The sequence below is a fragment of the Brassica rapa genome, chromosome A01 (genome assembly GCF_000309985.2).
Source record: "Brassica rapa cultivar Chiifu-401-42 chromosome A01, CAAS_Brap_v3.01, whole genome shotgun sequence".
Classification (NCBI taxonomy): Eukaryota; Viridiplantae; Streptophyta; class Magnoliopsida; order Brassicales; family Brassicaceae; genus Brassica; species Brassica rapa.
Window position 1 is genome coordinate 21,205,605 of NC_024795.2, and position 12,698 is coordinate 21,218,302.

At 36.1% G+C, this 12,698-nt stretch overlaps 3 protein-coding genes across 3 annotated transcripts; 2 read left to right on the forward strand and 1 right to left on the reverse strand.

The window, feature by feature from the left end:
* Positions 1–719: 719 nt before the first annotated feature.
* On the forward strand, positions 720–3,652 carry LOC103834269 (meiotic recombination protein DMC1 homolog). The gene is made up of 15 exons (XM_009110344.3): positions 720–937; positions 1,019–1,098; positions 1,431–1,522; positions 1,631–1,702; positions 1,788–1,826; positions 1,945–2,002; positions 2,089–2,134; positions 2,210–2,255; positions 2,385–2,446; positions 2,545–2,611; positions 2,685–2,777; positions 2,853–2,921; positions 3,009–3,087; positions 3,179–3,345; positions 3,446–3,652. Exons 1-15 carry the CDS (start codon positions 777–779, stop codon positions 3,488–3,490), a joined length of 1,176 nt encoding a protein of 391 aa, XP_009108592.2. The 5' UTR covers positions 720–776; the 3' UTR covers positions 3,491–3,652.
* Positions 3,653–3,902: 250 nt separating this feature from the next.
* Positions 3,903–5,248, reverse strand: LOC103834279 (transmembrane emp24 domain-containing protein p24beta3). Its single transcript, XM_009110355.3, has 4 exons — positions 4,974–5,248; positions 4,656–4,842; positions 4,434–4,541; positions 3,903–4,248 (listed from the first exon to the last, which is right to left on the reverse strand). The coding sequence occupies exons 1-4, from the start codon at positions 5,199–5,201 to the stop codon at positions 4,115–4,117; spliced, it is 657 nt and encodes a 218-aa protein (XP_009108603.1). The 5' UTR covers positions 5,202–5,248; the 3' UTR covers positions 3,903–4,114.
* A 4,349-nt stretch (positions 5,249–9,597) lies between these two features.
* LOC103834289 (early light-induced protein 1, chloroplastic) lies at positions 9,598–11,081 on the forward strand. The gene is made up of 3 exons (XM_009110366.3): positions 9,598–10,151; positions 10,239–10,334; positions 10,558–11,081. Exons 1-3 carry the CDS (start codon positions 10,008–10,010, stop codon positions 10,900–10,902), a joined length of 585 nt encoding a protein of 194 aa, XP_009108614.1. The 5' UTR covers positions 9,598–10,007; the 3' UTR covers positions 10,903–11,081.
* The last annotated feature ends 1,617 nt before the right edge of the window (positions 11,082–12,698 follow it).

Genomic DNA, 12,698 nt, shown 5'->3' on the forward strand with positions numbered 1-12,698 from the left:
TTTTTTGAACAACAGTAGAGCTTCTATAATTCGTTTTTAAAATAAACACAAAATTGAGGCAATAGAAAATATGATCATAGTAATATATGCATACATATATATATAGATCAAATTTAATTAACATACAAGGTTATTTATTTAGCAAAACAAAAGCAATGTTATTTAGCAGGCCAATAATATTTTTCCTCAAGTACAGCATATATAATCCTTGCTAGTAAAAACAGAACATTTACAGTTTCACTTCGGTTTTGGAATATGTGAATCTCAAGTTTGTCAAAATTAGCTAGAATTAGCTAAAAGTAGAACAATGATATGACTGAAAAATATTTACCAAGAGAATTATGATATTTGGAAAAGAGTCCGTCAAAATTAGCTAGAAGTAGAACTATAATATGCCAGTAATAGTATGCCACCGAAAAGTAGACTATGATATGACTGAAAAAATTTACCAAGAGAAAAGGCCGAAAAAATTGGGTCATATAAAAGAGGCCAATAAAAAACATTATGAATTTATTTTATTGGATCGGCCCTGGAATGGACTCGCTTAAAGGAGGATGTCCAATTATCAAAGGAAGGATCTGCGCTTTGACTTTTGCTTATTTCGACAAAATGGTTAACAATAGTAGCAGCAGGCAATAAATGAATAACGTGCGCCGCGCAAGGGGTAGATATTTTTCAAACAAGTTATCCTCTCTGGCCGTCGATAAGTTGTTAGTCAATCTGACGTGGCGTCATCGTACCCGTGACTGAAAACAAAAACAGAATCCGGATTTCAAATGATTTCAAAATTCAACGGAATTTTGCGTGCGGTTCAGTTCCGACTCCCGCCATATAAAACCCTAAGATCCTCCACGCAAATCCTCTCAAGTTTCGGATTATCTCTCTCTCTCTCACTCTCTCGTTTCAAGCGTAAACCGAAAATGCTTTCTGCTCTCAAGTAAGTGATCTCTCCCTCTCTCTCTACTATATTCTGAATCGCATCTCGTTTGATTTTTTTTCTCCGATTTGCGGATAACAGATCGGAAGAAGCGAGCATGCAGCTCGTCGAGCGAGAAGAGATCGACGAAGACGATGAATTATTTGAAGCGATTGACAAACGTAAGATCGAAATCGATTCTCCGCTTGTGTAGTTATTGCTGTTATTAGGATCTTCGATCTCTGCTCGCTTCGTTCGAATCTTCATGTTGATGTTTGGGATTGGATCTCTCATCGTTTTAAGTATCTAGTCTAGACTTCGTTCCTGCTGAAGTTCCGAGTCTTAGTTATCAGATCTAGAATCGTTACTCTAGTTTCGCAACGTATTCTCGAATCGATACTTGATTTCGATCTTAGTAATGAATCTAGGATTTTGCTTTTTTAGCGAATAGCTTATGGTCAAGTATAAATCTGTATTTGATATGATCTTGTGAACTTCTGTTTCCTTGTGCCAGTGATCGCTCAGGGTATAAACGCAGGAGATGTGAAAAAGCTACAAGATGCTGGGATCCATACCTGTAATGGTCTCATGATGCATACCAAAAAGGTATAGATTGAGCTTGTGTAGCACTGTAGCGTCCTTCATTGGATTCTGATTGGATGAATCATTGATTGGATCAATCTGCTTTGTTTTGAATCTTTTGGTTTGATGTAGAACCTCACTGGAATCAAAGGATTGTCAGAGGCCAAAGTTGACAAAATCTGTGAAGCTGCTGAGAAAATAGTGGTTAGCTTTAAAAACATTTCTAACCCTTTGTTGCTGCTGCATTCAGTGTGTTTTCATTCTAACCGTGAAAACATTTCTCCTTCAGAACTTTGGATATATGACTGGAAGTGATGCTCTTCTCAAGGTTAGTCTCATTGATTTTAATAACGTTTAAATGTCTGTCTTGCAAATAAGTCCTGTTTCTTGAGATGTGTGATGGCTTATTCAGCATTTAGATACTGAAGCATTGTTTTTGTTTATAGAGAAAATCAGTTGTGCGTATCACTACAGGTTCCCAAGCTCTTGATGATCTCTTGGGAGGTATACTAAGTTTTGCTTCTACTGTTTTCCAGTATATGTCATACTACTTGAAAGTTCTTATTTCATTTCTCCACAATGCTTGCTAGGTGGGATTGAGACTGCAGCCATCACAGAGGCGTTTGGGGAGTTCAGGTAAGAAGCGTAGCCCTGCTCCTTTAAGTTTCCTGTCAATAGCTTGTAACATAACAGAGTTTAATTTCACTTCAGGTCTGGGAAAACTCAATTAGCACATACCCTTTGTGTCACCACGCAGGTTGGTTTCTTTCTTGATGTCTTAATATGAATTACTTGTTACTGTCAAAGGCATGAGATGAGATATTTACCTTTGGGGTCTCTGTCTCTCAATGCCGCTAATGCTCATTTCTGTAATTATGTTATACAGCTGCCTACAAGCATGAAAGGTGGGAATGGGAAAGTGGCTTACATTGACACTGAGGGAACCTTGTATCCTTAACATATTTGAGCAATTGTTTGGTCTAGATCTTGTAGCTTCATTAGGTGGTTTATATATCATGATTTTTCCTAAACCCTGAAACTTATAGCCGCCCTGATAGGATTGTCCAAATTGCTGAAAGATTTGGAATGGATCCCGGAGCTGTGCTTGACAATGTAAGAATTATTATTAAGCTCAGACCTTATCTCTCAGGGCTAAAACTGACATTCACAATTCTTGATGTTGCAGATCATTTATGCTCGTGCTTACACCTATGAGCATCAGCACAACTTGCTTCTTGGCCTTGCTGCAAAAATGTCCGAGGAACCATTTAAGATTCTGGTAAGCATGTCTGCTTATTTCATTGTTCGCTTCGAATCAATGAGCTCATTTAGCGGAGCTTACCGTTGTTTCCAGATTGTTGACTCAATCATTGCCTTATTCCGAGTGGATTTCACTGGAAGAGGAGAACTCGCAGACCGCCAGGTTACCTTTTGACTTCCACACATTACTACTAACATAGTCATTAACAAAATTTGGTTTTTCTCAAAAAGGTTAGTTTCTGTGTTACAGCAAAAACTAGCTCAGATGCTGTCAAGGATAATCAAAATCGCAGAGGAGTTCAATGTTGCAGTCTACATGACCAACCAAGGTTTGCTTTTAACACTAGAAGGGACGCGATTCTTTTATTGGTTTCACTAACCTAATAAGGGAATCACCTATTTTGCATCTGGTAATTGCAGTGATATCGGATCCAGGGGGTGGAATGTTCATATCAGACCCAAAGAAGCCAGCAGGTGGGCATGTTCTAGCTCACGCGGTGACCATCAGGCTGAGTTTCAGGAAAGGCAAAGGAGAGCAACGTGTCTGCAAAGTCTTTGACGCACCAAATCTCCCTGAAGGCGAAGCTATATCCTTTTAACAAATAAATAACATTGAAAGTTGACTTGATTGATTTCGGTTATTCATCACAACGTATTGACTCCCTTTTCCTTAACTAAAAGAATCACATTTTCCAGATTACACCAGGAGGCGTTGCAGATGCCAAGGACTAGAACCAGCGTAAAGGACCTCTTTATGTCTGTTTTTACCTGCTTATCTTATTTCTGTTATGCGTTTACCCACAAGACTTTACTTGGGAAAATTTATAGTACTCTTGACCGTCATATGTATGGACTGAAGCAGAAGTTTATTATTCTTAGTTTCTTTTTACCAAATACATCCTGCAAAAAATAATAGAGTGCCAGTGAGTCCTTAAAATGGCTCTAGTGAGAGATAATCATGAAAAAGAGTGAAACGATGCAATCTTAGACTGTGGAACAGAATAGCCTTGTTTTGACTATGAGCATTCTTCTTAATTTTATCTTCACACAGACGGGTAAATTAAACAGCTTGTTCTGTTTGCTAAAACGGTTATGGTGAGCGTGTATGCAATAAACGAGTGAATGATGATCGAGAGGAGTGAGATTAAAGAATCCGAATATAAGCATATCAAGTTCTCCATTGTTTAAAACATAAATAAACCGAAGTTACTGAAAATTGTAGATACCGAAAGCGAAACAAAAGGGGTCTTTCGTTGTTAAGGTCTTAATCAACTAACACTTTTTATGATTGTGTTCACCAATTCAAAACATAAAAAAAAAGGAGAGACAAAACTATGTTGGGGGTTTCAATTATGTTCAAACTCTGTTGTATGCAACAGACTTGCTGAAGAGCTTGCGAATGTAGAGAATCTGGAGACCACTTGCTGCTGCTAGGAAAATGTACTCTCCTACAGTGTAGAATATCACTCGCTTTCTCGTGCTCTCATTAGCTGCACCCAAGTTTCAAAATCCAAAACAAAAAGGAATGTTAGAACGGTAAAAGGTTCCATCTTTTTGGTCCCTACAAGCGTATTCAACGTCCCAAAGGCTGTATCATGTGGGGTCAGACATATCTAAAGGTTCTCCTAAAGTGCATTCAATAATTGAGAAAGATGAAGGGAGAATAAAAACTCACTATGACGGTGACGGGTATCACGTGCTTTCAAATACTTCTGCTCAGCAACAACAGATTCCAAAGACTCTCGCAGCTCAGCTATCTTCACATTCACCGGGTCCAAGTGTTCTAAAGATAACAGAGGAACATCAATTAGTAAGAGCTAACACAAAAACTAGTAGCAACTCAATGCAAAGAAGCAAACGCTGAAAAGGTTAATAATAAAGAATGAATGTAACAAACCGTCTTTGGCTAAGTCATGCTCGTTGGGGATATGACCAACATGAATGTAGAAGGAGACAGTCTCAGGAGTAGAGTAAGGGTTGTGGAAACAAAACTTGTACATCCCACTTCTCGGTGCCTTAAACTCAAACTTGTCTCCTGATGTCCCCTTCAACGTCTGTACAATGTTCCCAGCAGGAGACGTCACCTACACACGAATCGCATATCCCAATCAATCAATCAATCAAAAGTAAATTCCACAACTTTGATTCCAATCAATCAAACCCACAATCAAGAAAACGTAACATCCTTTCTAAGATCAGATCAGATCTATCTTACCGTGAAATCAATACCGGGATGATCTGGTCCCCAGAAGACGTCATGGTCGACGACGACGAAGTTTCCAGAGACGGTGTCTCCTTCGTAGAGGACATACTCTTGGACGCATTCATCTTCCTCAACCGTAACCGAGAGCGAGGAGATTGGATTGATTGAATTCAATAGTATCAGACCAACCAATGCTAAGACATTGATCTTCGTGTTCCTCATCGCTTCTCTGCTCTCCATCTTCTTCCTTTCGTAGATCTTAACTCTCTCCGTCGATGAAGACAAAGAAGGATGATTTAATTGCGCTTCGGCTGAGTTAACCGGAAACTAAAACCGGTTTAGGAAGAAACGTGTGAGAATGTGGAGCTGGTCAACGGGTTGCTTCTGGTCTAAAGGCATTTAAGCCACTTTAAGATAATTTAAGGTTGAATGTTAACTAAAATAAATTAAAATGTTGATAAAAAAGCTTAGAACTAAATTAGTAACGATAAAAAAATTGATGTCAAAAGATTTCACAGTACTTTTCATTTTTCATTTTTGATAAAAGAAAGTACATTTCATTTTAATGAAACATTTTTGTTAGGCAAGAAGTATTTACTTTTTCAGATTGCCTTTGATTGTCTTAACATATAAAAATGAAGTGGCAATTTGTATGTATCACATAACTAATCAAGACAAAATACCAAGTGTGACTATTTGTTAATTTGGGGAGATTCTATAAACAATAGAAAAATGTAAGGGTAAATGAGCTATTTAAGGTTAAGTAGAATGCTCTGGGCCAAATGAGTCCTTGTAAGCTCATTACAACCTGTAACCACTCAACATTGCAACCAGACTTCCCATTACAAATGTTTTTAGCCTTTTTGTTTGTTGATTACTTGATTTGCATCAGGTAACTTGCAAACAAACAAATTTGTTTACAATTCATTCTTTTTAATACTGGATAACACATGACATCATAATATAATATCTAATTCTATTAGATATGATGATCGACTACCTGCAACATATGTGATGTTGATGAACAACTCCACATATAAGGATTTCATGATTAAGCTATCTCTAAAATACTTGGATCGACGGACGGTTTTGCATGTACGACATCCTCGATGGACATGCTCTTTCTGCAGCAGACGACTACAACAAACGGCTCTGCTTACAGTACTCTGGAACTTCCGGTAAGTTTTGTATCCTATAATCCCCAAGAAATTGCATAGTTTGGGATTCAAACCCTAAACTTGGATATAAAATCCTTTAAACTTTAACCAATAGGCTAAGGTGCTTCTATAATTTACAATTCATTCAAGATAGAAAAATTAAAAAATTATGCTCCCAATCACTTTTTCACTTTCGAATTACGCCATAAGCCACATCCCACTTGAAACACACATTCTAGTGTATGAAAGACCACATTGCCCTCTAACTAAAGGAAAACCACCTTCAATTCTTTTTTCCTCTATCTTCTCATTTTCTTAGTTGGGTAACCAAAACAACACGTAGCCCTTCCCCTCTTCTATATTCTTATTTTACCAATTCGGAAAACTATAACCCTTCAAATTCATTTTTTCCAGAATCATTTCCAGAGGCGACGTAGACTCTGAACCCTTCCCTCTCAGAAAACCACCTCCTTTCTTGTTCCTACTAACATTTTCATCAACCTTCTCAAATCTCCAGTTCCCTAAAGATATACGGTCGTTTTCTCTCCGAAACTCACCAATTTGAAGCTTTAAAGACATGTGAGGTAGGATTCTTGCTTATTTCTTTCAAAGTCACCACCTTTCGAGATGCATGTTCGTCTTAGATCTTTGAGATCCGATTCATGTTTGTTTGATTACGATCTCTGAAAAGTAAAAAGTGGGATCTTTGTCCGGTTTCTTCAATTTAATTGGATTTTGTATTGTTTTTAGCATTAAGATTGTTTAGAGCTGCATTCTGCCATTTATTTCGAGTTTTAAAAATTAGATTATTCAATTACGGTCTCTGAGTTTCATATTAACCTTTGGATTTCATAGGAGGACAATAAGTTCCTGACAACCGTCTCCCACCGATACTGTTTGCGACTGACTGGTGCCTATGTGGGCGTCTTAATATTTACTCTAAGCCTGACCTCCTTGCTTTCATCCGTTATGCGCTTCCTGGCACTAGGAGTTTGAGACTATCAAAACTTCTTGTTTCAGGAAGTTGTTTGACTTACGAGCTCGCCAGTGTTCTGTCTCGTGCTAACTAGTACACTCCTTCCTGACCAGACAACTAGTTTGTGTCGATAAACACATCTTCTGGTGGAGGCAACCCCCTCTGGTTTGATCTTTTTTGTCACAGTTTCAAACACCCATGGAGGAAGATGACACTCCATCACACTCCCTTGTGGTCAGCCAATATAGCGCACAACATTACGTCCACAACTCTCCCGTACATGGCTCGCCGTCCACAACTCCCCGTACATGGCTGGTCGTCCACAACTCACACGTCCACAACTCACACGTCCACAACTCACCCATCTTCAACTATCCTGTCTCACACACCACATCCACACTTCACCCGTCCACGACTATCCCATCCAAAACTCTCCTATTTATCTCCCCAACACTGCATGCAACACTTCCGCCGAACACCATTCCGATGTGCGTGCTCCTGCATCTCCTCAAGTCATATTCTGTTTTGTATGATAGTAATGCTCTAAACTCAATCTGTTACAAAGAGAGTCTGGAGCTTCCTCACATACGAGAAGAAACAATAAATTCATGTCATTGTCGTCATGTAATACCAAGCTTATTTTTAACATCAACCGTGAGATTAAAAACTTTCTTTTTGATCTTGTGGCTATTAATGTAACACAACAACCAAGACATCAAACCTAATAAATGCAAAAAAAAAAAATTAAACTAAACCAACAAACAACTCTACTTGCATCCATCGTAACAATTCACCAACGACTTCCAGTTGTTTTCATTAAGCACAATTTCGTCAACAAACAGCCTCGGTCTCCGTGAATGTATGGCACAAGCGATCTGAGTGCAAACTAAACTCAAAATGTGGTCTATTAAGTAGGCCTGGGACGGATCCGAATATATGGAAAATTCGAGGTACCCGGATCCAGATCCGCCAGATCCGTGAATTTAATATCTAGATCCGGATTCGTGGTTTCCGGATATCCGGATTTCGGATATCCGTCCCCATATTCTATTATCCATGGATATCCAGATCCGGATCCGTAAAAATAATTAAAAATAATATGTTTTTTAAGAAAAATACTAATTTTTTTAATATAATACATAAATAAAATATTTATAAATATATTTATAATATTGTAAAAATTAAAATATAATATTATAAGATTAATTCATGTACAAATATTAATATATCAAATATAAATATTAATAAAAATAAAAAAAATTAATGTATTTTAAAAATACGGATCCGGATATCCGGACCTAAAAATTAAGATATGTGGATTCAGATTCGGTTTGGACAGATTCAAGATTTTACTATCCGGATTTGGATCCAGGCATCCTAGATATCCTATTTTTGGAACGGATCCGGAGCGGGTTTCGGATCGAATCCGGATCTCGGATGATAATTAAGTCCGAGGCCTACTATTAAGTAATCAACTCTAGAAAAAAAAATAATGATTTAAGACCCGACTTTTATTTTATCTTATTTTTCTTTTTATATCGGTTGATCAGTCAATTTAGCAGTTCTCAAACGAATTTATTGAACCAGGATGTGTCAGCGTGATCTACGGCATGTTTACAATGGACCTAAAATAGTAACGTAAACATTGATAGATTTCTCATGAATATTTTGATGGTTAAGACTTGAGACTAACCAAACTATAAGGTTTCCAAAAACTTTATATATTAAGTTATTAACATAGTGGAGAGAAATTTTAAGACCTTACAACAAAATATTTACTTATTTATCTCCTTGTCTAACGACCGTGAAATAAATTGATGAAGCTAAGATGGGCCACGCTAGTAGGAGACAAAGAGAGAAATCACGGACTCGGACAGAGTAAGCATGGGCCTATCTAGATCCCAACTTAGCTAACTTCCAAAGGCAAAAAGAGATGTGTAATGAATGAGAAAACGAACGTTTATGTTTAAAAGTTTAATTTGATTTGAGCCACATGAATTCTGGGAGAGATGAAGAGAATCTTTTTTACGTGTTTTACCAAACCCACTTGGCAGAAGAAGCTGTGACGAAGAAGAAGGCCACGTCGTTGGCTCTTTTCCATTTTATGCGTGGGGCAATCTAAAGCAACGTGGTTCTTTAAATATCGCAAATTCCTCTTTTTCACTTTTCTAGCCTACGTGTTTCGTTTTGGGGCAGCCAAATAATATTGAGCTTTGTCTTACAAAAATAAACAAATATTTTGAACGTCCAAAAAATGTTGAGTTTTGACAAAAAAAAAATATGTTTGAGTTTTAAAAGATCCGAATAAAATAATTAGCATGCTTCAATTTTTTTTTTTTTTGTAAATGGAACACTGATGACTTGTAAATTATACCAAGTTTGCCTATAAAACATTTTTTTTTGGTAAAACGTGTATTGTAGTAAACATATAAAAGGGACTAGGGCTCATATAAAACATTATGTATGCTAAGTTTCATTACTACTCGTAAATGTTTTGTCCACAACAAGCATGATGACATCTTTTACTTATAATTCGCTCATGACACACATGAATACGATACCAAACTATTCAGTATGCTGAACTTACGTCAATACAAGAACCTACTCTTTAACACTCCAATAATGTTTTTTTTTTCGAACAAAGCAACGGTTAAGGTTATTTTCATGTTATCTTTTTGAAGATTTGTTATTTTATTTTGAAGAATAAACAAACAAATGGGAGGCTAAATATGTAAACTAAAGAAAGTTCAGGAAACAGCTTGACCTATCATTTATCATCACTCCGTTCTATAAATACATACGTTGATCCTTCGTAACACCATACCAACTCTACAGTTAAGATCTACCTCACAGTTTAATAACCTTTATTTCATACTTTCTCCTCTATTTCATCCAAACACCAAAGTTTTAGAAATGGCAACAGCATCGGTTAACATGCAGTCAGTCTTCGCCTGTGGGTTGGCCACTCGCAAGATCAACACAAACAAGCTCTTCTTCGCCGGAAACTTCCCAAATCTCAAGAGGAACTATCCGGTGGGAGTGAGGTGCATGGCTGAGGTACTTATAATTTCCTCCGGTTGCTTTATCCAACCCTCATGATATTAAAATGAAATCCTGACCGTCTGATTGATTGATGTTTTGCAGGGGATGAAGGATGAGTCTACACCTTCGACCTCCGCGGCTCAGCCTTTGTCTAGTTCATCATCGCCACCACCTCCTCCACCTCCCACTAAACCAAAGGTATCATTAAATAGGCGGTACCAGACATTAAGATAGAGAAAGAACATTTATAAGTTACGCATATACGTAAACTTAGCATTAAGTAGACGTTTAAGCAAATTTTTAAAAAATATATAAATAAGATGGAAAAAATTAGGGTTATAGAAACGTTACATACATGAAACGAAACGAGGACAAAAATAACAATTGCAATAACTAACAATTTTTGGTTGGTAAAACATAGGTGAGCACGAAGTTTAGCGACTTGCTAGCGTTTAGCGGTCCAGCACCAGAGAGAATAAACGGGCGTTTAGCGATGGTTGGATTCGTGGCGGCCTTGGCGGTTGAACTTTCCAAGGGTGAAAACGTTTTGGCTCAGATCTCCGATGGTGGCGTCTCGTGGTTCCTTGGTACGACTGCGATCTTGACGCTTGCGTCGCTTGTACCCCTTTTCAAGGGTATCACCGCCGAGTCTAAGTCCAAAGGTTTCATGACGTCCGACGCTGAGCTTTGGAACGGACGTTTCGCGATGCTTGGTTTGGTCGCGTTGGCGTTCACTGAGTTTGTCAAGGGTGGGACCCTTGTCTGAGGAAAGAAATTTTCTTATTGGGGAGAATGTTATATTACAGTTTTGCCCCTTGTAAAGTTATCTGGTATGACATGTGTTTAAGCCTATGGTGTGTTTCTTTACATATGCATTAGTAACATGAGACTTTGTGGTAAAGCACTATATCAGTAAAGGTAGTGATGTTTTTCTAAAATCTTTCAGATGAACAGATCCAATAATTTGAGTAACTACAACGATTAAATGTGGAAGAAAAGGAGTTCAATATGTGAATCTCTCTCACTTTCACTCCAACCATTTTCTCCAACATTTATGGTCTGTCATCATTATTGCAAACCTAGCAAGTAGCAACATAATAATCACATATTCCCTATATATATTAAAAGAGAAATATTTGTCGTTAATATGTTCACACTATATTTGCCACGTGCTTAACATTGATTTAAATTTGAATATGTTGACGTGTCGGCTTCACAATCATTTGATAATTAAGACATTCACATTAGACAATTTAATGGGTTCACACTAATTTTTTTTAATCAGCTCATTTTAGTTCCTGTGTTTTTAATCTTTGTATTTGTGAATTGATATTATCTCTGTACAACTACTAAATAATATCATTTTGAAAGGAAAAAAGTTACAAAATCATTAAGATTCACATCAACTAAAATGCTGAAATGTGAATGTTTTAGAAATTGAAAGTTTCGTATCTTTCCGAACTTAGCCATAGTTGATACTTTTTTACACGAAGACAATAAATAATTGTGATTGGTTATGAATTAAGAAAACTAAGGTAAAAAACACCACACACAAAATTGGATATTTAGTTAGCCAAATATTACTTTTTTGCTAAATTTTCATATCAGACCAAAAATATAAACATATCAGATTGCTAGAAAAGAAATAAAAAAGCTTTAATAGAAAAGGAATTTTTTGAAATCGATTGAAAAACAAAAATTAGGTGTCGAGTGAATAAATCACATTATTTTCCACGCAACTCTAACACTTTTCACTCTATTGTATTGTGTTTTTATTATATTTACCAAAAAACTTTATAAGAAAATACATGTTATTAGTTATAGACCATATTGAACATGCCCAACAATATTGAAAGTTTCGTATCATGCCGAACTTAGCCATATTATCAATTTTTCAATATGCCCAACCATTTTTATTGGTATTCTTAAAGTATTTCCAATAATCATGTGTGTTAAATAAGCCCAAAATGTTTGTTTTACATTTATTTTATTTTGCTTTATATTAGTAGAAAAAAGTAAGTCTGGGTAAAATATCTGGATCCGAAAAACCGAACCAAACTAGATTTGAAAGTACTACAAAACTCAAAGTAAAGCTGATTAAGTACTCATATGTATCTAAAAGTTTAATATCCAGATAACAAGACTTGAATCTGATCCAAACCAAAATATTTTGGATACCAAAAATATCTAAATCACAATTATATAATTAAATATGTTAATTATTTTAAATTTTGTATCTATTAGATATTCAAAAATATGAAAATATCTAAAAATTATAACCATAGTCACAAGTAATTCTAAAAATAACATAAAATGTTCAAAATACTGAAAAATATTTTTTTTCTCCTTCCAAATATTTAAATTGAACTAATTTTTATGTAAATTTAAATATTTAACCTTACATTATTCAAATTTTTAAGTTTTATATTATTTTATTTTTGGATTTTGAGGATTTAAATATATTTGGATTTTGTTAAAAATACATAATTAAAATGGGTACCCAAACTCCAATCCAAAACCGCAATGATCGAAACCAAATCCAAACCAAAATTTGTAAAAATC